At 58.6% G+C, this 23,481-nt stretch overlaps 1 protein-coding gene across 5 annotated transcripts in view; it reads left to right on the top strand.

Moving 5' to 3' along the window:
* AGRN (agrin) overlaps positions 1-23,481 on the top strand; it is a 99,604-nt gene that overhangs the window by 26,873 nt on the left and 49,250 nt on the right. For 2 of the 5 annotated variants that reach the window (XM_086764548.1, XM_086764549.1), the window contains exons 3-4: positions 8,225-8,245; positions 19,696-19,743. In XM_086764548.1, the coding sequence (XP_086620674.1) occupies positions 8,225-8,245; positions 19,696-19,743 (69 nt within the window). Of the gene's footprint in view, positions 1-8,224; positions 8,246-18,397; positions 18,544-19,695; positions 19,744-23,481 lie in introns of those variants that run through there. The other 3 variants (XM_086764550.1, XM_086764552.1, XM_086764551.1) reach the window with 2 other exon arrangements.

Genomic DNA, 23,481 nt, shown 5'->3' with positions numbered 1-23,481 from the left:
CAAAGACAGCTTGGAGTCTTGCAATTTAAAAAGATGTATTTGTACAAATATTGCTTTTGTCTTAGGTTTTCTGCCCTAGGGTCGCTGTGGGTCGAAGGCGGTGGGGTAAAGGCAGGATTTGCGCTGGAATCAGGTGGGAATGGGATTAGAGGGCTGAGGATGAGGAGCAGTGAAGGGTGTTATTTCGGGGTCTCCGTTAAACAATTAAGAGGGAATTTTCTTTTGCCAGAGAGAACAGAGTTAAATGCAGTGAACGGAGGCTGCTGCTTGTGCTGTCTGCCCTACGTGGGTCTCTGGCAATGACAATTCTCCAAAGGGAAAGAGAATGAATTTTAATGACATCTTGAAAGACTTTAAATTTTCATGTTAACTTTAATTATTCAGGAGAGTCGAAAAGCAACTTTAACGCTTCGTAAAAAGAAAGGAAAATAAGAGGCCAGTTTGATTTTTTTTTTTTAATTTTTTTTTTTTTTTAAATTAATTGATTTGCATTTTGTTCCGCTGCAGTGGAACATGGACATTTTAAAGACACTGGTGTTGGTTATTCCGTCTGACAGCAGTGTTGAGGAAGGATATCAGGAAATGGCTTATGTACTGCCTGGGGCATGGTAAAGGTACCAAAAGAGCCCGGTGGGGCTGTGCGATGAAGGACGTGGGGCATGGTACCCGTACTGGGCAGCTGATGGGGTTGCAGGATGATGGCTGCACTTGCTGCTTAACCCAGAAAATTGCCTGACTGGGAAGTCCTGGTCTGAGAAATGAGATCATAGAATCACAGAATGGTTTGGGTTGGAAGGGAGTGTTAGAGGCCACCCAGTCCAACCCCCCTGCAAGGAGCGGGGACATCTCCAACCAGATCAGGTTGCTCAGAGCCTCATCCAACCTGGGATGGGGCATCCACCATCTCTCTGGGCAACCTGTTCCAGTGCTCCACCGCCCTCAGTGTAAAAAATTTCCTCCCTATATCCAGTCTGAATCTGCCTCCTTCTGTTTTGAAACCATCACCCCTCATCCCATCACAGCAGGCCCTCCTGAAGAGTCTCTCCCCACCTTCCCTGCAGCCCCCTTTGGGCACTGGGAGGCCGCTGTAAGGTCTCCCTGGAGCCTCCTCTTCTCCAGGCTGAACAGCCCCAGCTCTCCCAGCCTGGCCTCACAGCAGAGGTGCCCCAGCCCTCTGATCATCTTCATGGCCTCCTCTGGACCTTCTCCAACTGGTCCATGTCCTTCTTATGTTGGGGGCTCCAGAACTGGACACAGTATAGAGGTGCAGAGAGAGATCCCTGTTGTTCGTGATGGGCCCTGCCAAAATGCAGCTCGCTCTTGGTGGGACCGTGCCCGTGCTCTGCCATGACCCTGCCTCCTGCTTTGCATGGCCCCGGTGTTCAGAGCATCCTCAATTCCCACCGGTTTCTGCAGCCTGATGCGCTGCTGTCTTGGCTCTCTCTGCTCTTGGAAGGGGGATGCTCTCCACCCGCCCGTGCCCAAGGGTTTTGCTTGTTGCCGGTTCGCAGCTCGCCGCTTTGAACAAGGCGCTTCTTGGTCCTGCGCTCTCCCTCGCTCTCCTCTCGCTAAGCCCGGGGCATCTGTCCACGTTCCTGTTTCGGATCCCCGGCAGGCCGATGCCTTGCCTCCCTTTGAGGGTGCCCCACTGGTGCGGAGGGGCTCCGTAGCACAAACACGGCTTTTATTCCCCGCTGCTGAGAGCTGCCAGGCCTGGCTCTCTTCCCAGAAATCTGGGCTGGTTTAGAACATAAGCAGCTATTGTCTCAGCCCTGGAGACCGCGATCTGAGCTGTGCCGGGGAGGGGAGCGGGGATACGGCGCGCTGGAGGGACGGGAGAAAGGAGCCCGAGGAATACGGGAGGTTTGCAGGCTTTCAATTATGCTCGTCTCACCAAAAATAATGGGGGTGCCCGCTCCTCCTTTGACATTCGAATCGCTCTTCCACCCTGTCCCTGGGGGTGGCTGTTACAGTCGGTTTGTGTCTGGTGAAGACTGGCTCCTTTGTCTGGAGAAAGAAATTCCGGGGGAGGAAATAATGGTCTTGTGGTAAGGGGGTACATCCCGGCTGGAACTGGGGTCCCTCACACGACCCCGCTTGTAGGGACTGGCGCTTGGGACAGGGAAATTGAGGGGAGCGTGGACTTGCCCATCGTTCTCCGGCGAGGTGATGAAGTGCTTCCCTCCCAGATCACCTCCCAAAGCAGAGGGATGCGTCAGGAGGTGATTCTGGTGCGGGCTCGGAGCACGAGGTGCTGCTCCCCAGGGTTTGTTTTTTTTTTTTATCTCGAGATAATAAACCACAGGTCCCTGGCAGGTGTGACTCCAGCGGCGGAGGGCAGCAGCGTGGTCGAGCTGGGCATGCTCTCCCCTCCCCTCCGTTTCTGCGGCGGGGTCACAGCTAGCGCTGCGTGGGGTGCGGGAGGGGCAGAGTTGTGAAGGTAGTCTGCTATAAAACAGAGATTCCGCCTGCGCTTTTATTCGGTCAAGCTGAAATCCAGCACGGGAACAAAGGGATGGCTTGGGAAAATGAGTAGGGGGGAAGTTGTCACCTGATGGGGCGCGGAGAAAATAACGACTCTGGATGCCACAGGGACTCAGAGGGGACAGGGGCTGAGCAGAGGGGGTCTCGGGTCTTGTCCAGCCCCTGAGGTGGCTCGTGGCTGTCCTGCCTTGATTTGGGCTGTCCCTCTTGATTTGGGAACAGAGACAGCACTGCGGTTCTGTGCAGAGACCGGACTGACCTGTTCTTATTTGTGCCTTTGGCTTTCGTTACGGGTCCAGCCCTGTAATCCAAGGAAAATCACGCCGCGGGTGAAATGACGAGCAGAGATGGCTGGGTATGGCAAGCCCAGAGTCCCTGCCAGATCCCTCTAATCAGCCTTGAGTTGTGGGGAAGGAGACGAGCTCCTGGAGCGTCTCGTGCCTGTTTTCCCCCTTCTGAAAGCAGGGAGGGTGCAAGGGAGCTAATCATGAGGCTATTTCACGAATCATTTGGCTGTGATGAGCCGCACTCGAGAAAGAGGGTTGGAGATGCTGAGTTGCCTTTTTTTTTTTTTTTGCTTTTTTTTTTTTCTTTTTCCTCAGCTTAATCTGCTGGAGCGGTGATCCTTTGCCGCTCGGCAGGCTGATGCCTGCAGCCAGCCCCGGTCTAAGTAAACTTTCCCCGGCTTCAATAAAAATGTTAGTGTAGGAGAGACTCTGCCCTGTGGGTTTTTTCCTCCCCCCTCGCCCCCCGCAACCAGCGCGTCCTGGTACCCAACCCGCAGCCGCTTCTTAAAGGCGTGTTTGGTGGTGGCACAGAGGGGAAACCTCAAATCCTTGCAAAGCAATTATTGCTAATGAGACACTTCCTACACATCTGGTTTCAATTCTGGCTGTGTTTTTTGGGGACTGTTCTTCAGAGCTTGGGAATGGAGGAAGGTGGGAAAATCCCTGCCTCCTCTTCTCCCTCCAGCAGCACCCTCTTCCCAAGGTGGCAGTTGGGGCTGCTCGTTAGCTCCCGTCTCGTTAGCTCCCACCTCGCTTGCCAAACCTGAACAATTAACGCGCGGAACTGCACCTCTCCGGGGAGGCTGAAATTTCAGCGGCAGCAATTATTGGAGGCTGATCGCATGCCAATTGATTGATATGTTTTTGAGAGCGAGCGTAATGTGTTTAATTAGTGTGTAATTTACAAGAGCGGGGACGGCTGGTTGCCCCAGACTTAAGAAAATTTCCAAATTAAGTGCCAACGGCAAAGAAAATGGAGACATTTTCTTTTTTTTTTTTTAGCGTGCGATTGCTTGGGTTTCATTTGTTTGTGTAGGGAGTTAATGTTAAATTGACGGAAGCGGTCTCCGGCGGTCCTGGCTCTCTCCGACCGCTCGTCTCCGTCGCTGGATACGGAAGGTGCGGCGGGGCGCTGGCTCCCTCCCGGCCCTCCCTGCCCGCCGCGGCTGGGAGACGGGTCCCTGGGCGGCCCTGGCTTTCAGCGGGACCTTGCTTCCCGGTCCCCGAGCTCTTCCGGAGATCCCACGCTGGATTAGGTAAGCCCGAGCCGCAGGGTTTCATCTCCGGCTCCTGACCGTTCGGATCAGGTCTTTGTTCGAGCGTGGATTTGCGCGGATCCCAGGCCCCTCTGGCTGCTGGTTTTGGCAGCCGAGTGCCTTGTTATCTCAGTCCGGAGCGTGGTCTTGGAGCAGGATGCAGAGAAACAGTGGGGAGGGTCAGGGAGAGAGGGATTTCAGGAAGTCTGGGTTGCTTTTGTGCACCGAGCAGCGGGAAGATGGCGTGGGAACCCTTGGCTGGTTTCCTTGGGAATGAGACGGTCCAACCTGGAGCTCGCTGGCAGGCTTATCAAGAGTGTTAGTGCAAGGGCGAAGAAAAACACGGTGCTGTCAGGTTCCTGGGATCCATCAGAGATCCCTCCTGGCCCCTTAGCGGTTTTCTTCTGCAAGGCAAACTGACAGGGCTGCTGCTTCAGGTCGGGATCTCCCAGAAGGGTTTTCCTAGAGGATGATTCACCTCATGGCTAGAAAATAGTCTGGGATGCACGTTGGCCGAGCATCTCCGGAGCTGAGCTGTTAGGCAGGAGATAGTGCCGGCCTTGCAACAGCTGCGTCGGGTGACTTTTCCAAGTCGCATGTGGTTTCTCAGATGTGCCACTCCTCGTGACGTAGTGGCTCAGCCCCTGGCTGGATTGAGCCAAAAAGCACGTACTGGGTGCTCCCGAGAGGTGGGTCTGCTTTGTTCCAGCCGTGGCTGCACGCCTGGCCTCCGCTCCCCGCGCACAGCACGAGCACCAGCTTCCTGCTCCGCGTCGCTTCTCCGCAAAGCTCGGGTGTATTCCGTGCTCCAAGCATCCAGGAAATCTTTCCGCTGTCAAGTGCTTGACCTTGGAACAGAGCCTCCTGCTGCACTTTCTTTTTTGTTTTATTTAATATAGAGCAAAAAAACTTATTTTCCCCTTCCTGATGTGAACAGCTGCCTCGCTGAGCCGCAGCACGACGAGGGGGAAAACCAAAGCCCAGTGAAATTTGCTGGAGTTGAAAGGCGGGTCAGGCTCTGGGGTTGCCCGTCTCAATTGCGCTTTTGTTCTAAAAACAAGGGGGAGAACGCGTGCGCGCCCCCAGACCGGCGCGATCTCCCGAGCCTTCGGAAGAAGGAGCGGGAGCGGCGGGGCGGGAGCTCCCCGGTCAGTGTGTGTGGGGAGATGCTGGGCCGGCCGGGGCTCCGGCCGGCGGCGTTGGCGCTGGAGCATCGCTGCGTGGGCGGGCGGCTGTTGCTGAGCAGAAGAGCGGTCCAGGCTGGCCTCCGTGAGTCACAGGCGACTTCTGGCTCCAAGGGGTCAAGCGTTGAGTCTTGCTGTGGGGACGTCAGCCCCACTGGGTCCATCTCAAGTCCTTTAACCCTTCTGAGACTCTTCCCCACCTGTAACCTAGAGCTAGCAGTGCTTCCAGGGGACGCTGGCCCTTTTCTCCACCCGACCTTCATCCCCATTGTTCTGCAGCCCGGTGGGATTTGGGCCTGGAGCAGCACTCGTGTCCTTCATCCCGGTGCTACGAAGCTGCATTTCCCGTTTCTTGAGGGCTGCAGCACTGAAGCTGGCAGCTCTGCGGGGGTCTTGGCCAGGCAACTTCATCTTCTCTTTGTTGCCATCTCGCTCCTTCTGGTTTTCCCCTGCCTCTGAAAAGCAGCTGCTGGTACGAACATCAGGTTTTGGTATCTGCATATGAAAGCTTCGGAGCAGGCAGCGGCATTTCATTACCCAGCACAAAGCCCCGGCTGGACCCGGGGGTCTCCACTCTCCAGCTGCAGGTACCTTAAAAAAAAAAAAACAAACAAAAAAAGGTGCTGCTTTGGGAATTCCGTGCTTTGGCACACAGGAAATGGAATGTTCTGCTTCCAGCTCCACCTCTGCTCTGTGCGCGCTGCATCCCTCTGCCACGGTTTCTCCCTCAGTGGCCTTGGCCATGTCACTTGTCCTGTGTGCGTGGGGTGACGCGGGCCGGACCGCGACGGAGCGACGGGGTGCCAGGTCTGCGCCGCTCGTACCGGCGGCCGAGGGACCCGGCTGCTGCGAACGCGATGCGGTGACGAGAAGCGCTGCGCGCGCAGTAAACGCCGCGTGACGCAGCGTGGCATGCGGGTGGCTGCTGCCGTGACCGGGCTGAGCTGCTTTACGCCTGCGCGGTGATGGCAGGGGACATGAGGCTTCCCCTGCTCAACGGGAGTGTCCCCCAAAACATGTGGCACCTGATGCCTGCCCGCGCTCTGCTCCCCGCGGCGTCCCCAGGGCTTCTGTGTCTGAAGCCCCTTTGTCAGAAGGGGCTCTCCTGCCGCTGCCCAGGAGAGGAGAGGGAGAGGGGATGGACTGTGCTGTCCAGAGCCGTCCCTTCTGCCAGGTGACGTGATGGAGATGGCGCAATCCACGTAACTTTAATTTAGCAGCATCGGGGCAAAGGGAACGGAGGGAACGCTGCAGTCCCGCAGCCGGACACTCGTATTTCGTCTGCACCAGAGCTGGCCGTGGCGTCTCGGCTTTCGTTTCTGGTTTTCTTCCTCTTTTTATAAATTAAAATCCCCAAATAAGCGTGCTGCTCTGGGATATTTTTCAGCTGTTTTTCCTCCCTCTTCCTTTCTTCCTGGCGTCTCCCAGCAGCGTATAGCAGCGTGTGCTCCCGGTCGCCAACGGAGAGAGGGCTGCGCGTCACTTCCTTGGCACGGGGCCGTCTCCAGCCCTCAATGCTCACTTTGTTTTTCCCCTGGTAATAGTCGCAGCGAGCTGTCAGGACTCTTCACAGCGTCGCGTTACCCGCGCCCCGCAGCCCATTGTGGGTGCCGCTGCTAACGTGGCGCGCGGGGGGAGGCCTCGGTGCCCCTCGGCCCGGGTACCAGGGTGACATGTGAGGGTCTCCATTCCAGCTGCATCCTCGCCTTCCTCCGTTTCCTCTTCTGCGTGGCCCAGCACGCTCCCTTTCCCTGGGAAGTCGCCCACCTCCCTTCCTTGCATCCCACGCGTCTGGCCGTGCTTCCGGGGGCTCCGTGTCTCTCCTTGTTCCGCAGCCCTTGAGTCCAGCCTGAGAAAAGCACCTGAGAAGCACCACGTGCTCCAGCTTCCAACCTCCACCCTGCCCTTGGCTCTCTAGGAGGAGGCAGAGTGGTCTGGGTGGGATGGAAAAGAGGGGTTAAGAGTTGTGTTTCACACTGGGAAGATACCCATGTCCTGATGGGACACGGAGCTGGCTGTGAGGACAGCTCCGATTTCCACAGGCATCTAGAACGAGTGCTATAATGGTTACAGGACTTCCATACGGCCGTAGGTTGCTTGCAGATAAATAAGCTGTGCTCGAGAACAACTATTAAAATGCTCAGCTGTTTGACTGGTAACCTTCTCTTTCATGGTGCGTGGTGGGGACTGGGACCTTGTTTCATCTTGCGGTCTGGTTTCCTAGACTTCAACAGTAGCTCCAGCCCAGGTGATGCATTTGTAGGACGTTTCGGGCTGCGGTGGTAGAGGATGTGCCCCTCTGAGTTGGATGGGAAACATCTCATCCTTGGTAGCCTGTGTTTGGAAGCCGGCGTGGCTGTGGATAGCTCCAGGCTTAGGTGCCAGACGCTTCCAAATTGTGAGTTTAGTTTCAGAAAATCATCTATTGGGAAGGTAATCCACGAAGTTTAGCAGCTGAGGCGTGTTGGCTTCTGAGTCTTTGGCTGCACTTGTTGGGTTCTCCAGGATCTCCTTTAGCTGTCCTCGTAAGGAGGGGAGTGCAGGCTTCTTCGTGGGTCAAATCAACTGTGGTAGCTAATTCAGCGTGCCTGATGTTCCTGATGGGGTTTTCGTTGTTGTCGTTCACACATATTTAGTGTTTTGGGGCTCTCTGTTTCTCCCTTGTTTTGCCGTGCGTGATTTAGGCTGTTGCAGCGTGCAACATCATCAGTAACGTCAAGATCCTGCTGTTTTCTGGCTATCTGCATGTTTGGGAGCCCGTTGTGCGATGAAAACATGTTTCAATCAATAGAAGGCCAGTAACCCAGCCATGATCTTCTGGGGTGGTCTGGGAGCTAGTGCCCGATGCTGCCTGGAAAGGGCTGGAAGAGTTGGATGGAAGCCGTTCCAGGTGGTGGTGATGGTGGAGCATTGGAGGGGGGCTTGAGGGAGGGCAGAAAAGCTTTGGGTTAGCCGTCTGTTTTCTTGTTTCTAACCTTTTTGTTCTCTCCTTTTTCTCCCCTGCTTTCTAAAGAACATAGGAAGCTTCTTGCTGGTAAGTGGTGGTGCGTCATGCAAAAAAAATTACCATTTTTATTTCCATCCACCATTAGACTCACTGGCTAGTCCGTCTCATTCTTCCATCCACCCAGGATGTGCTGGAGCAATAGAAACCTTCTGGAGGTGGGCACGAGCACGCCCATCCCCGCGGCCTCTTGGCTGCGGAGCGTGCACCCACCGCGAAGGGATCTATTGCTTTTAGATCACAGTTTGGAGATGCCCAGATGGAGCTGCCCAGCCTGCCGTTGTTACCTGGGCTCTACTGGATGGCTATGGTCCTCGCGCAAAGGAAGCGGCGGCTGCTGCGGCACCGCGCCTCTGGAGCGCCGCGGGTGCGAAACTGTGATCTAAGGATGCCCAGCGCTTCTCTCATGTCCGACTCCATCCTCAGCCTCTCATCTTCACCAGCTGCCTGGGATGGGGGGGGGGGGCTGTCCCAGCTCATACTGGAGGTAAACTGGAGAGGTTTGCTTGTTGAGCCGGTTTGGGGGTTTTGTGGCGCCTGATGTCGTTAATGAAGGAGGACGGATGCTGTGTGTGCCCCCCGTCCTGGCTGAGCGGTGGAGCTGCGGATGCGGGACAAACACGCCACGCACAATTCTGGGCATCCCTCTGGCAAACGTGGGTAAAGTGTGGACGCGGCCGAAGCCCCTAAGATGTTCCTGTCCCCCCTGCGCCCTGTCAGCAGCGCCTCATCCCCTCCTCAGCTCTCATCCGCACGGGCCGTTGTTTTAAACCGTGAATCGCAGACATTAAAACAAACCCAGCGTGTGCCCTGGCTGACGGGAGCAGCCCAGAGCGGGCGAGGGAAGGGTGCGCGGCGTACGCAGCTGCAGGCTGGCTGGGTGCCCGCTTCCCCTTCATCCCTGACGCCGGGCATCCCGGCATCCCAGCTCCTTTGTTTGGTGGCAGTGGATACGGGGCGTAAGGAAGGCGTTTGGCGTGTGGTTGGGGGCTGGCGGTTCAGGACGAGCAGCTGGCTTTGCGGTGGGACACGGGGCGGGACGGAGCTGTGGCCACCTTGCTCCGGGCGCTGGGGCTGCTTCTGTCGAACCCCGCTGAACCGAAAAAAAAAAAAAAAAAAAAGAGTTATGCCAGGGCTGGACCGGCTGTGGCTGGTGAGCTGTTTAAAGCTCTTGCTGCTGTGTTTCCTCCCCGTTTTGTGCCCCCCGTTATGCGTAATATATAGATTGTATTGTGCAGATCGGGGGGGTGTTGGCTGAGGGTTTGCTTGGAAGCATGCCCTTGCCGCAAAGGCGCTGGAGAAGGGAACAGAGGGACATAAAAGTTTTATTGAAAGCCGCCCACTCCTGGCCTGGACCCGGGGACTCTCTGGGTCGAGGAGGAGGAAGGAGCGAAGGTATCCGAGCCGACAGCATCCCCTGCCGGCTCCTGCTTCCCAAGCCTCGGCCCCGAGATGCAGAAACGGAGTTCTGCGCGTTTCCGAGCAGGAGAGTGTTGTGTCCTGCTGCTGGGTGCCGTTCGCTGCTTGCCACGCTGGCGCAAATATTTTGTTTTGGGCTGTGCGTGGCTGACAGCGCGATGGCTGGATGCTGCCCGCTTTCGTCTCTCCCAGACAGCGGGTGAGCAGGAGAATTAGGGGCTGGCTTCCCGGGGCTGCCCCTTGCCGTGGTCCCCATCCAACGTGCCAGCCCCTCCGCAACACCTCCGGGCAGGATCATAGTTGGTCAGACGGTGTCCCTTCCCTTCCGCTCCATCCCGTAGGATCTTGCGGCTCTCCTTGCCTTCCCAATCCAACTCAAGCTGCCCTCCTCAAGGGCACGTTCAAGCACGCATTTTTTTTTTTTTTGCTGGCTGTGTTTCCTTTCTCCTTTCCTCTTTTCACCTCACTGCGTAGCTCGAGGGGGGGGCTTTGCTCTTCCCACGGACGCAGCTGGCACTGGGTTTGCCCGAGCACTGCCGCTGCGGATCCGGGCGATGGGCTGGCGGGAGGGGACGACGCTGCCGCCTCTGCCTCTCGCCGCGCTGGTGGGTCTGGCTCTGCGCGTTCCCAGGAGGCCCGTCTTGCGCCGCTCCGCGGCTCTTGTGGTTTATCCGCTTTACGGGAAGCGGTTAAACACAGCTCTGCTGTGCCAGGCGGCTTGGACCGGGGCCCAGGGCTGACGCTCTCGTCTGCGGTGGGTGCCGGCCACGGCCACGACCGAGTGCCGGTCTCAGAGCCACGTGCCCTGCCTCAGTAGATGACGCGGAGCCGCGGTGCTTGCGGGCGCGGGTGTCGTTCCCAGCCGGCGCGGGATTTCTTGTGGCTGGAGCGGGAGAGGTGCAGCGAGAGCGCTCGGCTCCCGGCCCAGGGTTGGGAGCAGAGCGGGGCATCCGGCTGATCCGGGGACAACCCGCTGTGGAGCCCTGGCTGCTGGGAGGTGGCTGCCCTGTGGCACAGCGTCCGGCTTCGGCTTTCTAGCGTGGTAGCCTTCCACTAAGCCTTTTCCTGAATATTGCTCCCAGCCCTCCCTCTGCCTGCAGCGCTTCATACGGCTGGCACGGCGCATGGATGCTTTCAAAATTTTTTGAAAGATTTAGATTGGATATTAGGAAATATTTTTTTACGCTGATGGTGGTGGAGCACTGGCCCAGGTTGCCCAGAGAGGCGGTGGATGCCCCATCCCTGGAAACATTCCAGGCCAGGTTGGCCGGGGCTCTGAGCAACCTGATCCGGTTGGAGATGTCCCTGCTCCTGGCAGGGGGGTTGGACTGGATGGGCTTTAAAGGTCCCTTCCAACCCAAACCCTTCTATGAATTCTGTGCTTCCTCTCGCCGTGGCGCAGAGTACGTGTTGGCCATTCTTGCGTCGCCCTGCTGCGACTGGAAGGAGCTGAGGTGTTCTGGTGGGGTACCACTGCTTTCGTGCTCTCCGCGTGCCTGGTTCTCACTGGTGTGATGTGTTTGCTCACCAGTTGGGCTCTGCTGATGTAACTTTTGGACAGCCCCAGCGTGAGGCGTACCCACCCCTGGTACCGAAGGATGTTGTTCGTTGTTTGGAAGCGCTCCGGTGACAGCTGCTTTCTCGGTGGGAAGGTACCCAGAGCGCCAGGGATACAGGCTAATTTTAGCCTGCTGGCTGTTTGCTCCGGAAATGTGCTGTAGCTTTGTTTCATCGTTTGTTTTCTACTGGTTTGCCCTATTTGCACCCCCCGCCATGTTATCATATCCTTGAGGAACGCTGCACCCCCAGCTGATCCTCACACCCCCTTGCAGATGAGCAACTTCCCATCAGCTTGCCAAGCAACTGGTGTCTGTTTGGGAGAGGGTTGGCAGAAGTGACGTCTTGCGGCTCAGCCCATGCAAGCAGCGCGTAGAGAGGCTGAAGGCTCGGACGAGTCACCCTCAGGCACTCCAGTGCTCAAACAAGGCTCTTCCACTGGTGGGGAGGAGTTGATGCTGTCTCGGAGAAACAGAAGCCACAGGGTAGTGTAAGTTTGGGGCAACCTGAAGCATTTGAAAGGTCTGTTTGTCCCCCAGCAAGGGAGAGGCCTCTCTTCCTTCTCATCCTCGTGTTGCTCTAACGTCATCCCCTCCGTCCCGTGCCAGTGGAGATGCCGTGGGCTCGCGTTTCTCCTTCTCCCCTCAGCTCTCAGCCCGAGCGAGTTTCTCGCAGCGCGAGAGCGGCAGATGGCAGTGCGAGCTCGCCGGAAGAGCCGAGGGCTGCAGACAGGCAGCCTGGGAGGCAGCGGGGTTGGGATTTCACTGCTGCGCGCATCCCGTCCCAAACACCCCAGGAGCATCGGGAGAGTGCAGGGGGACGGGGTCGAGGGGCCTTTGTCCCAGCGTCACCTTGGCCGCTGTTTCCAGCATCGCTCCTGGATGCAAGTCCTGCGGAGAGCGGCATCCTGACGGCACAGTGGGGATGTCCTGAGAGCCGCGGAGGCGTGAAATCCCTCACACGGTGCCTGGGTTTGGAAAGTCCTTGCGGGGGTGCGGGTGCGAGCCCGGCTGCATCATTTGGAACCTGCAAACTGTGTGGGGAAACAGCCGTTAACGTGCGCAGGCTGGGGCGTGCAGCCCACCAGCGCGGCGAAGGGCCCGCGGTGCTGGGAGACGGCGACCCGTGTCCCCCGCGTGTGGCCTGCTCCGTGGCTCAGGCATCCCGAAGCACATCTGGAAAACAGCTGCGCGGGCCAGCGTTGCGTGGTAGGAAGGGTCTGTTTCGGGGCAGAGTCATTAATTGGGGGAACCCCCCCCCCCCTTCAGAGGAGGCAGCCGGGCACTTCTTGTCCAAGGCTGCCCGAAATCGCTGTTTATTGGGAACGGTGTGAATTAACACCCCGGTCCACCCCGGCCCCGTCTCCCGCAGCCGCTCCCCCGTCTCCCATTGATGGGGTTTAAAAGCTCTTTATTTCCAGGCGCTCCTCAGCAGGAGTCAAGCTGGGTCCTGCCAAGTGTTAAATGAAATAATTAAAATCCCCACTTTCTCCCCCTCCTGCTCTGGTAATTAGCCTGTAAAACTGCAGGAGGGGATGGGGAAGGGAGAATGTGCAAACGCCTTCTGCAGGCTCTCCCTCCTCCTCCTCCTCCCTGGAGGAAGCACAGAACGGCTCTCTAGGCATTGGGTGCTGTCAGATAAATCCCAATTAGCTCCCTGCCAAACAGGATTAACGAGAAGGGAGCCAGGTGGGGAATCAGCCTGGCAACAGCAGGAGCTGGGGGCTTCTGTGAGGTCTCCAGCTTGGTGAGGAGGGAGAGATTGACAGCTGTCAGTCAGATCCCAAAGCAGCACTGATTTTATTTTTGGTGTCGCAGGCCGGTATCTGAAATCTGGTAGGCAGAAATGTGCAGGGAATGGAACTGGTTTCTCCTGCTGGTGTTTTCTCTTCTGGTGGCTCAAGGGTGCGGGGTCCCACAAGGCGCCTGTGAGCATCCCCCATCTGAGGTCAGCGCAGAGATGTGGGGCAGCGTGCGTGGGTCGTGCCGCTGCCAGCACCGATGTGGCAGATCCCTGCCCAGACCCCCGGGATGGAATAAACGTCTCCTGCCACCTCCGTGCTTCCGAAGCTAGAGGATAAAGCTACCGTCCGGCCACGCCAAGCACAGCCGGCTGCCCCCAGCCCAGCCCCTTCTGCCTGGCTGCAGCGTTTTGGCAGCAGCTGCGTCGTCCTCGCTGTGAAAGCCCAGAAATAAACCCATTAACGGCATCAGGCTTTAAACTGGCTGGTGACCGCACGCGGGCCTTAATGCGGTGAACGCTTCCATTTAGAATACTGGGCAGAGGGGAATATGGATGAGCTCAAAGATAATGTTCTCTTGCCTGGAGTGGAGGAGCAGCAGCTGCGGCTGAGGGTGTTAAATTGGCCCGCTGTCCCCCGTCCTTCCCTCTTCTTTCCTGGCAGATGCGGTGACTTTCTGCCTCTCGCTGGCCCTCCTCCGAACACCTGCAGCCTTAGCCAGGCTGCTTCCAGTCCCAAGGAGGAGGGGAAGGGAGAAATGCCATCAGCGCCGGTGTGCGGGGATGATGGACTGCGCCGGAGCCTCGGCGTGGCTGAGGGACTGGTCCGCTCTGCCCGGGGCTGTCCCAGTGCGGACTGAGCCAGAGGTACCGGGGAAGCCGAGCTCTCCCTGTGTCTCGAGTGCATTTGGCTCACGCGCGTGTGTCCTGGCGCAAAAGGATGTGGGGACGTTTTTGAAAAGCCGTAGCTGTACAGGGGGGGTCTGCATGCAGCCAGCTCTGGGGAAGGGGGGATAACGGACAAAAAGGATGACCCACACGGATGGACCAGGCTAGTGTGACGTCTCCCCAGTGCCAGTGGCTCTTCTCATTATAAAGCCTCATCTGAAAGACTGCAAAGTGCTTTGTCTTTCCCAAGAGGGTGACGAGCCAATCTGCCCATGCTAGGGTTCGAACCTGCCTCCCCCAGGACGCGGAGGCCGTTCAGAGCCGCCCCTAAAAGCGGCCCTCAAATTCCTGGAGGGGACAGAGCCCTTGCAGACCTGGGAAGAAAGGGAGGACTGTGCGCTGGCTGACTTGCATGTGTAAACATGCGCGCAGGAGGATGCAAATGTCCTCGCTTCCCTTTTTTTCCTGTTTTTGTTCGAAGCCCAGCCTTTGGCCTTAGCCCGCGTGTGCTGGGATTGCCGGGGGAGCGTGGCTCCGCAGCCCTGCCGGAGGAGCGGGAGTGTGGAGCAGGCCAGGAGGGGACGGAGGTGCCGCTGGGCCCGCGTCAGCACGGCGGTGCCCCGGTGAAGCCGTCGGGCAGGAGTTTGGCACCTGTGTCCCGGAGCAGAGCGGAAGGATGCAGGACCAGACCAAGCTGGCCGAGCACCCTACTCACTTCTTGGGAAGGTTTTGGCTTCTTGTGTGGTGCTCCAGAAATTCCCAGGTAGCTGGGGAGGGTACTGGAAATTGGGCAGCACTGGCAGGGACTTGAGCTTACTCTTTGAGGGGAAAAATACTGGGTTGGAGGGGTGGGGGGCTCCATGTGCGGGAAGGTTGGGGGTCTCCATCCAGATGCCAGGGTGCTCTGACTTGGTCGGCCAGTCCTCACAGTGCGTCCCTGGTGAAGGGAGGGGTGTTGTGCCGTGTCCCAGGAGGCAGCCCCTGGCCTCTGCTGATGGTTGAGGAGCCCTTTTCCACCCCGATCGTCAGTGTTCTGCCTGGCAGAGGGCTTTGCTGGTGAGTGGTCTCCAGGGATGGGTTCCTCTTGGGAGAGACGGCTTGGCGGAGTGTTCTCTGTAGCACTTGGGCTCTCGGGGGCTTTTTGCAGCCCCGGCGCGTATTGGGAGGAGAACGGCTCCCGGGGCGCACGCTGATCTGCCTTACTGCTTGGACGTGAGGCCATCAGGCACCCTGCTCCCGTGGGCTCGGCGCCTGGCAGGGTGGTTAGGATGCAGCCCGTGCCTCGCAGCAAGCTGGGGTGGTGTTCTGCGAGTCCCTGGGGAGCGGAGGGAGCGACGCAGGTTTAAAGAGGAGCAACGCCTGGGACGTGACTTGGATTTCTTTCCTCCCTTCGTTTTCCTTCTTCCCTGTGCTGCTCTTGGCAAGTTGCACCTGCGGTGCTGGGACCCCCAGGATGCTCCCAGCCCGCGTCTCCAGCGGAGAGGAGCAGCTTGGCGTTGTGGTAGGGCCGCTTGTGCCGATCCCGCGAGGTGATGGTGGTGCCTGAGATGCCCTGCTGAAGGACCACCCAGCCTCCTCCGCATCTCCCCGCCGGAGGGGAGAGTGGGTGGATTCAGCTTTAGCGTTTGCGTCCCTCGGGCTCCAGGTGAATTGCCAAGGTGATGGAGGGAGGGGCAGGCAGAGGTACGTGCCGCCAGCGAGGTTTGTTCTCCCGTCTTGGGTTGTTACTGCCTTCTGGAGGCGGTGGGAATGCTGCCGTCCAGCCGGCACCTGGGGAAGAGAGGGGCTGTGCAGTCCCCCCAGCCTTGCATGGAGCCGTGGCACCCGGCTGTCCCCATGGGAGAGGAGAGGAGAGCGCTGCCGAGCCGTGGGGCAGGTGGCTCTGTAACCGGAGGATCTTCCTCTTGCTGGGTTTTGTTCATTGTCTCCAGAGCTTTCTTCCTCCATGGTGAGGAAGAGCTCAGGCTGTTTGTTATGAGCCGTGGTGCCTTAGAAACAAACCAGTGGGTCGTGGTGCTGTGGGCAGAAGAAGGGCTTGCCAGGAGCTGTGTCTTTCACCAGGGACGTTGTCTCACCAGAAACTGGGCTTCAGCCTGGAGAGGTGCTGTGGAGAGCAGGAGCAGAGGGGAGGTCTGGTGGGCACCAGGTATCGCCGCCTTTGGGAGTGCTCGGGCCGCAGCGGGGCTGCCCTGCTCCCACCCTGTCGCTGGACCTGAAGTTAAGAAATTTATCTCTTGGCTGTGACCTCCCTCTGGTGTTCAGCCTGGCTCTCCTCTTGGCCGCTTTCATAGAACCATGGAATCCTGAAGGTTGGAAAAGACCTCCAAGATCATCAAGTCCAACCATCAGCCCAACACCACCGTGTCCACTAAACCCCATCCTGTCCTTGCTGGCAGCCTCCTGCCCAAGGAAAGCAGTGACCAGAGTCTTCTGGCTTCCCGAGGGCAGGAATACCCGGGTGGGCAAGGCAGGGAGTGGCGCAGGTCCATCTGTGTCCCAGCTCCTCTTCTTTTCCCTCCTCCCTGGTCCAGCTGATGCTCTGGCAGCACCAGCACGGACCCAGAGCACCCACTGGGTCCCAGTTCCAGCTGGGTCCCTGCAGCTGCAGCCTGGGTGTTTTGGGTGGGGGAGCTGCCCCCAATCCATGGGGATGTGCAGGTGTGCTTCCTTCCATCTGGAATAAATATCCTAGAAAACCAGATCTGGGGGCTGCTCCTTGCGTGGCTTTGCCTGCTGTGGGGGTCTCACCCCGCTCCGCGACCCCCGCGTGGGGAAGATGCTGGGGGGGGGAAGCGTGAGGAGTTTTTCCTCCTCCTCCTCCTCTCAGCATCTCGAGTGGGCTTCCTCCCCAATCCGTGGGCTGGGTGGGCGGGAGCTGGTGTGTTTTCCCCCCCCCCCCCGCCTGCACATATGTCCCGGGGGGAAGGGGGGGTCATGGCAGCGCGACAACCCCCCCCCCCCCCCCCCCCCGCTCCTGCTGCTCTTTGTCTGCGGCAGCCGCGCCGCCCCCTTCGCCTTCCCCTCCCCTTTGTCGCCGCCGGAGCGCTCGGGAGGGGCTCGCTGCTTCCCCCCCTCCTCGCTTTTTGGGGGTCGGACCCGCCGCCGCCAAAGTGGGGGGGGTGTGGGGCGGGGAAACTTCAGGGCGGGGGGCGGGCGCTCGGGCGGTTGCTGGGGGTGGGGGGGTTGGGGCTTTTTGCCTTTTTTTTTTTTTTTTTTCCTTTTTTCCCCTCCTTGCTCTGTTGTCTGATGCTGCTCGGCCCCCTTTTTTTTTTTTTTTTTTTTTTTTTTTTTTTTACCACGCGTGGGGTGAAATCTTGGCTGCCGGAATTAGGTCTGTGAGCTGCACGCCCACCCACGCGCCCACCCACCCACGCACCCACCCAAGGCGGTCACCGCTCCCGCTGCCATCGCTCGCGTCTCCTCCGTCTCTCCATGCCGAGCTCCGCGGGGAGTTGGAATCTCTCCGGGAAGGACTGGCATGTCCCAGCGGCGTGAGGACGGGAGCTGGTCTGTCCCGGTCACCGCCGTGACCGTGTCCGTGGTGGGCACCTTTGCTCTTCGCCGGCGAGGTCTGCGAGGCTGCAGCCCACCGAGGAGAAGCGGCGGCGTTGCGATCCCTTCTCACTCATCGGAAGGTTGGGAGGGTGCTGGAGAACCGGCACCCGGCTCGCTTGAGGAGGGACGGCGACGAGGGAGGACCGCGCACCGGCTGCCCCGGAGAAAAGCGGAGGCGAGCGGGGACGGATGTGCAGCGGCTGTGAAGGAAGCCTCGGCGCGGAAAGGAGACCGTCTGGCCTCGCCCGGGGCGTGGGCCAACTGAGCGGCATCTTTGGGCTGCGAGGATTTACCCCGGAGGGTCAGAAGCCAGCGAACGTGGGATTGTCGGCTCCGGAGGAGACGCGTGTGTAGCGGAGGAAGCTCAGCGTTCCTGGAGCGAGTCCGAGCGCGGAGCCGAGAGGCAGCAGCACGCTGCTGGGACGGCGAGACCTCCCCTCCCATCTCTGCCGAGCGGATACGGACCGTGCCGCCGCTGCGAGCCCGAGAGGGGTCCCATGTCGGCACCCCTCGCGCCGTCCCCATCCCAGCCCTGCTCTCAGGAGCCGTCGTGTCTTGGTGCCGGTGCTGTTCCCACGCTGGTAGCAGCTTGTCCCCATTCCGGTGGGCTCGGCCGCGGAACTTGAGCTCTCAGCACTTTTGCCTGGGGTTGTTTGGTTTTCTTTCTTGCGGGCAGGTGTGGATTGACACCTCCCGGGCTGGAAGAGGAATTGCTGAGCTCAGGACTGTGCGTGTTCCTCTGGAGCGGGCTCGGACCTGATCCCTAGGCTTGTGCCCCTGAGATGGCAGATGTGGGGACCAACTCTTGCTCCTGAAGGTCCCCCTGGCCCACCCTGCCCTCCCGCGAGCGGAGGATGGGAACCTCTGGGAAAACTTAGGTCTTGTGGCTGCTGAAGACGACCGGGGAGTGGGGAAGAGGGATCCATGTGAGCCTTGCGGCTGCTCTGCCTTGGATGGGTCGGCAGTGGTTGAGCTTTGGCCCGCAGCGCGACGGCCGAGCATGACGGCTTGCCAGTACCCCATGGCGCCGGGGGCCTTGGAGCGGGACCGGATGTACCAGCACAAGGTCTCCTTGGTGGTGCGATATTTTATGATCCCGTGCAACATTTGCCTCATCCTCCTGGCCACCTCGACGCTGGGATTTGCCGTGCTGCTCTTCCTCAACAACTGTAGGTGTCCCTGGGCGCGTGGGAGGAGTAGGGGAGGGAGAAGCAGGAGCTGGGTCAGCCGGCATGCCGGGGGACTCCGGCATGGGAAAGGCCCTCCCAGCGCTGCTGGCCACCGCCTGGGTTGCGCCCGGGCGCTCATTGCTCGCCCGCTGCTGTCTGGGGAGAAGCTGGGGAGGTGACAGCCCCCTCCGTGGCTCTGCCCCGCTTTTCCTGAGATGACGTTGGCCCAGAACCGCGGAGCGGAGCTGCGAAGGCAGACGCGCATGGGTGAGCCCCAGCTCCACACCGTGCACGGTGCGCTCGTGCTCTCAGCTGCGCCAGCACCCTCTGTGTCCCGTGTCCTGTCCCCCTCCACCAAAATACTGCGTCTCCCAACCTGCTGCTTGAGGTCTGAGGGTGGGTGATGCTCCTGGGGGGGGATGCAGTCGGTCCGTTTACGAGGTGGGGATCTCGGCAGGGCTGAGGGCGGTTAGGCTGCTGATCTGATCCCTGCTGTGGCCGAGGAGATTGCACGCTTGGGTGTGGGTACCTCCCCGTATTCCCAGCTGCCCCGTTGCCTCATCCTCGCACCGGCGCTCACCCTCCCGACGCCTGGGAGGATGACTCCGGCGTACGGCGGTGTCTGTGACCTCCTTGATGCTGGAAACCACCCAAACGCCCGCTGTGAGAAAAAAAAACCTTTAGAGGGCAGGCAAATCCTCCAGCCTGGCTTTGGGATGCACTGCTTCCCCTGGTGCGTGCGTGGCTGGAAAAAAAAGCCGTGTAGAACTGTAAAACACACAAGTGAATTTAAAAAGCGGTGGTGGGAGCAGGGCCCAGGCGGTGGCGGGGAAGGTGAGGAGCGGTGTGCCCTCTGCCACAGCCTGGCTTTGCTGCCCCGGTCACATCACTTAATAGAGAGCAGAGCACAGTTTGACGCTGGCTTTAGGGTGTTTCCCACTCGGGATGGGTGGGGGCCAGTGTCAGAAGTGGTGCGCAGCGCGATTGGCATCGCAGCCCTGGTGAAACGGCACGCAGCGGGGCACGTGTGCTGAAGGACCGAAATACTGGCCCAAAATCTGCTGGGGAGCCGTGGGCAGAGGTCTGGGAGGAGGAGGAGAGAGCGTGCAGAAGGGAACTGCTGATAGCCCTGTGTTTTCTGTTTCTTTGCAGACAAGCCCAACAGTTATTTCACTCAGACGTCGCCGACGCCGCGAGATGGTGAGTACCACGTCACTCGCTTCCCGTGCTCAGGGTGCACTTGAGAGCAAATGGCTCGAGCCTCTCGCGCTTCCCGCAGCTGACGACGGAGCAGCACCTCCTGACCCACTGATCTATTTTTCCAGCTGCCTGACTGCTCTCCGTGCCCGGAGCAGTGCTGCATCGCGCCCTCGCCGTTGGGATGCAGGAGCATGGTCCTCCGGGATGAGGAGGGAGGGCAGAGCGACTGTTCCTCCCCGCTCCCTGGCAGCCCTTTCCCTGGAAAGGGTTTCCGGGCGGCTGTGGTGGAGGTGGGAAAGGGCTGGAAAGGGAGACGGGATCTTCCGTGTGCTCCAGCAGTTTGCAGAGCTTTACTGGTTCATCTGAGGCCGTGGAAGGGAGGGGACTTGGAGAACTGGCGGTGTTTCCCTGGGACTCTCCGCTGCCTTGCTAGATCTTGGTGGGAAAGGACTGGAGTGGCTTGTGCTGGCTGGTGGCAGAAGGAGGTTAAGTGGGCACAAAGCAGGTGGGAACCGCTCCGGCGCGAGTAGGCGGGATGTGGGCTGAGCAGCTCAGGGAGAGGTGATTTTGGAGGCTAGCAGAGGTCGCTGAGATGCTGTTGGCTGGTCATTAAATTACTGCTGCTGCTGAGCAGCCAAAGTTGAAGCATCCCAGCCCATCCGGTCTTGGATCGGTCAGCCACTGAATGCTACCAAAAAAATCCGCTGGGTTTGCGCTCCAGCTGGCAAAAGGTTTCAGTTTTATGGGCATGCGGAGCAAAATGGAAGCTGGTGTTCAGTGGGACATCAGGTATCTCCAAGGTGCTGGCCAGAAAGGGCGTGGGCATGTGAACCTTTCCTTTCCCGTCCTTGCTTAGGTACCACAGGTTTCTGCTTCTGGACTCTCCTAACAATCCCCTCCCCGCCTCCAAATTTTCACCTTGCCAGTCGTGAGGCAGCATGGTGCTGTCTTCATCCTCTTCCAGAGTCACTGGTCCTTTCCTGGCTGAGCAGGTGGGACAGCACCTGGGTTTCCCATGGTCTTGCCTTTTCCCTGGCCCTGTGGCACTCCCCTATGGATTCCCTGGTGCCCGATGAGCAGTGCGCTCACCAGCACCTCACACCTTTTTCTCTGGGCTCCCTAAACCCTTCTGGTTTCGCAGACCTGGAGGAACTTTGTTTTTGGAGGCCCTGCTATTATTAGTCAGTGGCTTTAAAAGCTGTTGGATGCAGGCAGGCAGGCACATGCTTGGATAATGTCATCGCAGGAGCTTTGTTTTCTCTGAAAATCAGGCTTAAAATGCTCTGCTTTCTGCTGGCAGGCTGCTCAGTCACCTTCCCCAGCCTCCCTATTTCCATGGCACAGATAAGAACCCAGCAGAAAACAGCAGCCAATTAATAACACGTTTGTTTCTTTCCTTCTTACCTTCTCTGATGGGGGTGGGGAAGGAGGCGGGGGAGAAACGGATGCTAGATAAAATGTGATTAGTCTATAATTGGACCAGAGAAGACATCCAAAGCAAAAATAAAAACGAACGTAGGTGTAACTCCTAGCTTAGGGCTCCAAAATATTAGCAACCCAACCCATCCAGATGACATGCTCCAAAAGATTTTTGGTCCCCACGGGAGATGGAGAACCACCACCCTTGGTGGGCTGCCAAAGGAGGTGCCTTCTTTTACAAGTCTAATACGGGGCAAGTGCCTCGCATCATTGTCGGGAAGCATTTCTGGGCAAAGGGGAGCAGGAGGCACGGGGAAGGGTGAGAGGGCTCTCGGGGTGGCTTTGGTGGGACAAGGCGTTGGGCTAGCGAGAGCTGTGCCCGGCTGTCCGACTGATGCCGTGGTCGGGGAGGGCTGGTTGGGGAGCCGCCAAACTCTTCTCTGTTCGCCTACCCAGCCCCCTCTAAGAGGGATGCCAGGGGACAGTCTCCACCTCATGACACCATGTCTTTCCCCAAGAGGTTCCTGGCAGCATGACAAAAGTGGTGGGCGAGGATGTGGTGGGTCTTGGCGGGCAGTGTGCGCTCTGGGAGCACAAGAGCATGACAGTGCCAGCATCAGGTGCAGCGAGGCCCCTCGATTGCTTCTCCTCCAGCTGGGCTCCTCAAGGATTGTCGCCTCGTTATCTCCTGGGCCAGATCCTTGTCTTCTACCGAGCCTGCACAGCTCTGTGGGTTGCCACCAGCTGGCAGCCTGTGCCGTGAGCCGACAGATCTCAGCCCACCGGTACCAGCTGAGAATCAGCAATTTGGGGTTTCTGTCTGGAAACCCTGCTGCTTGGAAGGTTTGCTGTGGTCCCTCCCCCTCCCAAGTGGTGGTGCAAAGCTAGGCAGAAGTCATCATCTGCCCTGGCAGTGTCAGACCTCAGTTTTTGTCTGAAGGAAGTGGCTTCCCGCACCTCGGGCATCTTTTCTGCAAAGACCATCTCCTGTGTACGCAGAAGATGCTGCAGCTGGCACCGCTCCCCTGGTGCTCTGGCGATGCTGGAGGTGAAAGATTTTGCAGGCAGGTGTCTCACGTGCTCTTTCTCTCTTCCCTTTCTTCCAATACCAATTTCTACCCTAGAAAACTCTTCAGCTGCTCATTGATTTATAGAGTGGTGCCTGCTTCATTTGGAAACAAGGCCATTCACGCTCTTAACTCACCGCGTTCTCCCAAATCTCCCGCACCGCTGACATTCCCGCAGCTGGGCCAGGGGATTGTTAAGCTCTCTAAGGTCTTAAGCCTGGCTTTAAACGCAGCGCTCCGTGAAGGCTGTCGCCTTTTCCCCAGCTGAGAGACTGGCTGGTGGCATCCAAGCTGGCTGGTTGTTCTCCTTTCTCGTCTGCGCCGGGAGCTGGAGAGGGGGAGGCTGTTGGCTCAGCTGCGGCCCCTCAGGGCAGGAGGGCTCTGGAGGTGGGGGCGGCAGGTGTGGCAGGGTGGGCTGCTCCTTCCCGAATCCCCTGGGGTGAAATAAATGGTGGGGGAGGATTTGTACCTCCTCCCTTCTCCTTGTTCTTGCAGCGTCTGTGATGAGAGGTTTGATTTCTGTTTGTTTGCAGCATCCCTCGGTGGAGTGGCGTGCGGGAGGCGAGATTGGTTTTGTTGTTTGCTTATTGAAAACAATAAACCCTCTCGGAGCCCTGAAGCCAGGCTGGCGAGAGCTGGGCTGGCTGCTCGGGTGGATGAAGGCAGCTCCGGAGCAGAGAGCAGAGCTCTGCCTCGCTGGTAGCAGCATTTTGGTCTGGGGGGTTTGGGTTTCTTGCTGACCCCAGCAGCTTTTTGGATCAAGCGCAGGAGCGCATCCTCATCTCAGAGCTTCGTCTTGCTTCAGCCTGTCTGGAGCAGGCATCCCTCGTGCTGAGAGCCAGCCCTTTTGCTGGCTTCCGTGCGCTTTTGCAGATGTGTTACCGGCACCAGCCAGCTATGGGTCCCGTCTCTGCCGGATCGGAATCATCTGAGAGGGCTGGACACCCATTTCCTTTTGGCCAGCATGGGTAGAGTGATGCTGGCCCAACCCGTCGCACCAGGCCGAGGGAGCAGAGCTAAACGCGTGTTTATGGATGCATAAAAAGCAGCGGCGACACACGAGATGAGGACATCTGAGAAATTAAATATTGAAAAACCGCTTTCTCGTGCCTGGCAGCCCCATAAATACAGGGTTTGCAGAACTGCTCCAGGCGTGGGGTTAGGCAGAGAAAATGCCAGTGCAGGTGGCTTTTCAGGTCCGCGTAGGAAATCGGCTAGCGGATTAATCCTACGATGTTCTCGGTCCTGGGCT

Source organism: Chlamydotis macqueenii, chromosome 21, assembly GCF_036417535.1.
Source record: "Chlamydotis macqueenii isolate bChlMac1 chromosome 21, bChlMac1.mat, whole genome shotgun sequence".
In the NCBI taxonomy this organism is placed as follows: Eukaryota; Metazoa; Chordata; class Aves; order Otidiformes; family Otididae; genus Chlamydotis; species Chlamydotis macqueenii.
The sequence above is the reverse complement of the archived record's forward strand: the minus strand, read 5'-3'. Positions and strand labels throughout refer to the sequence as shown.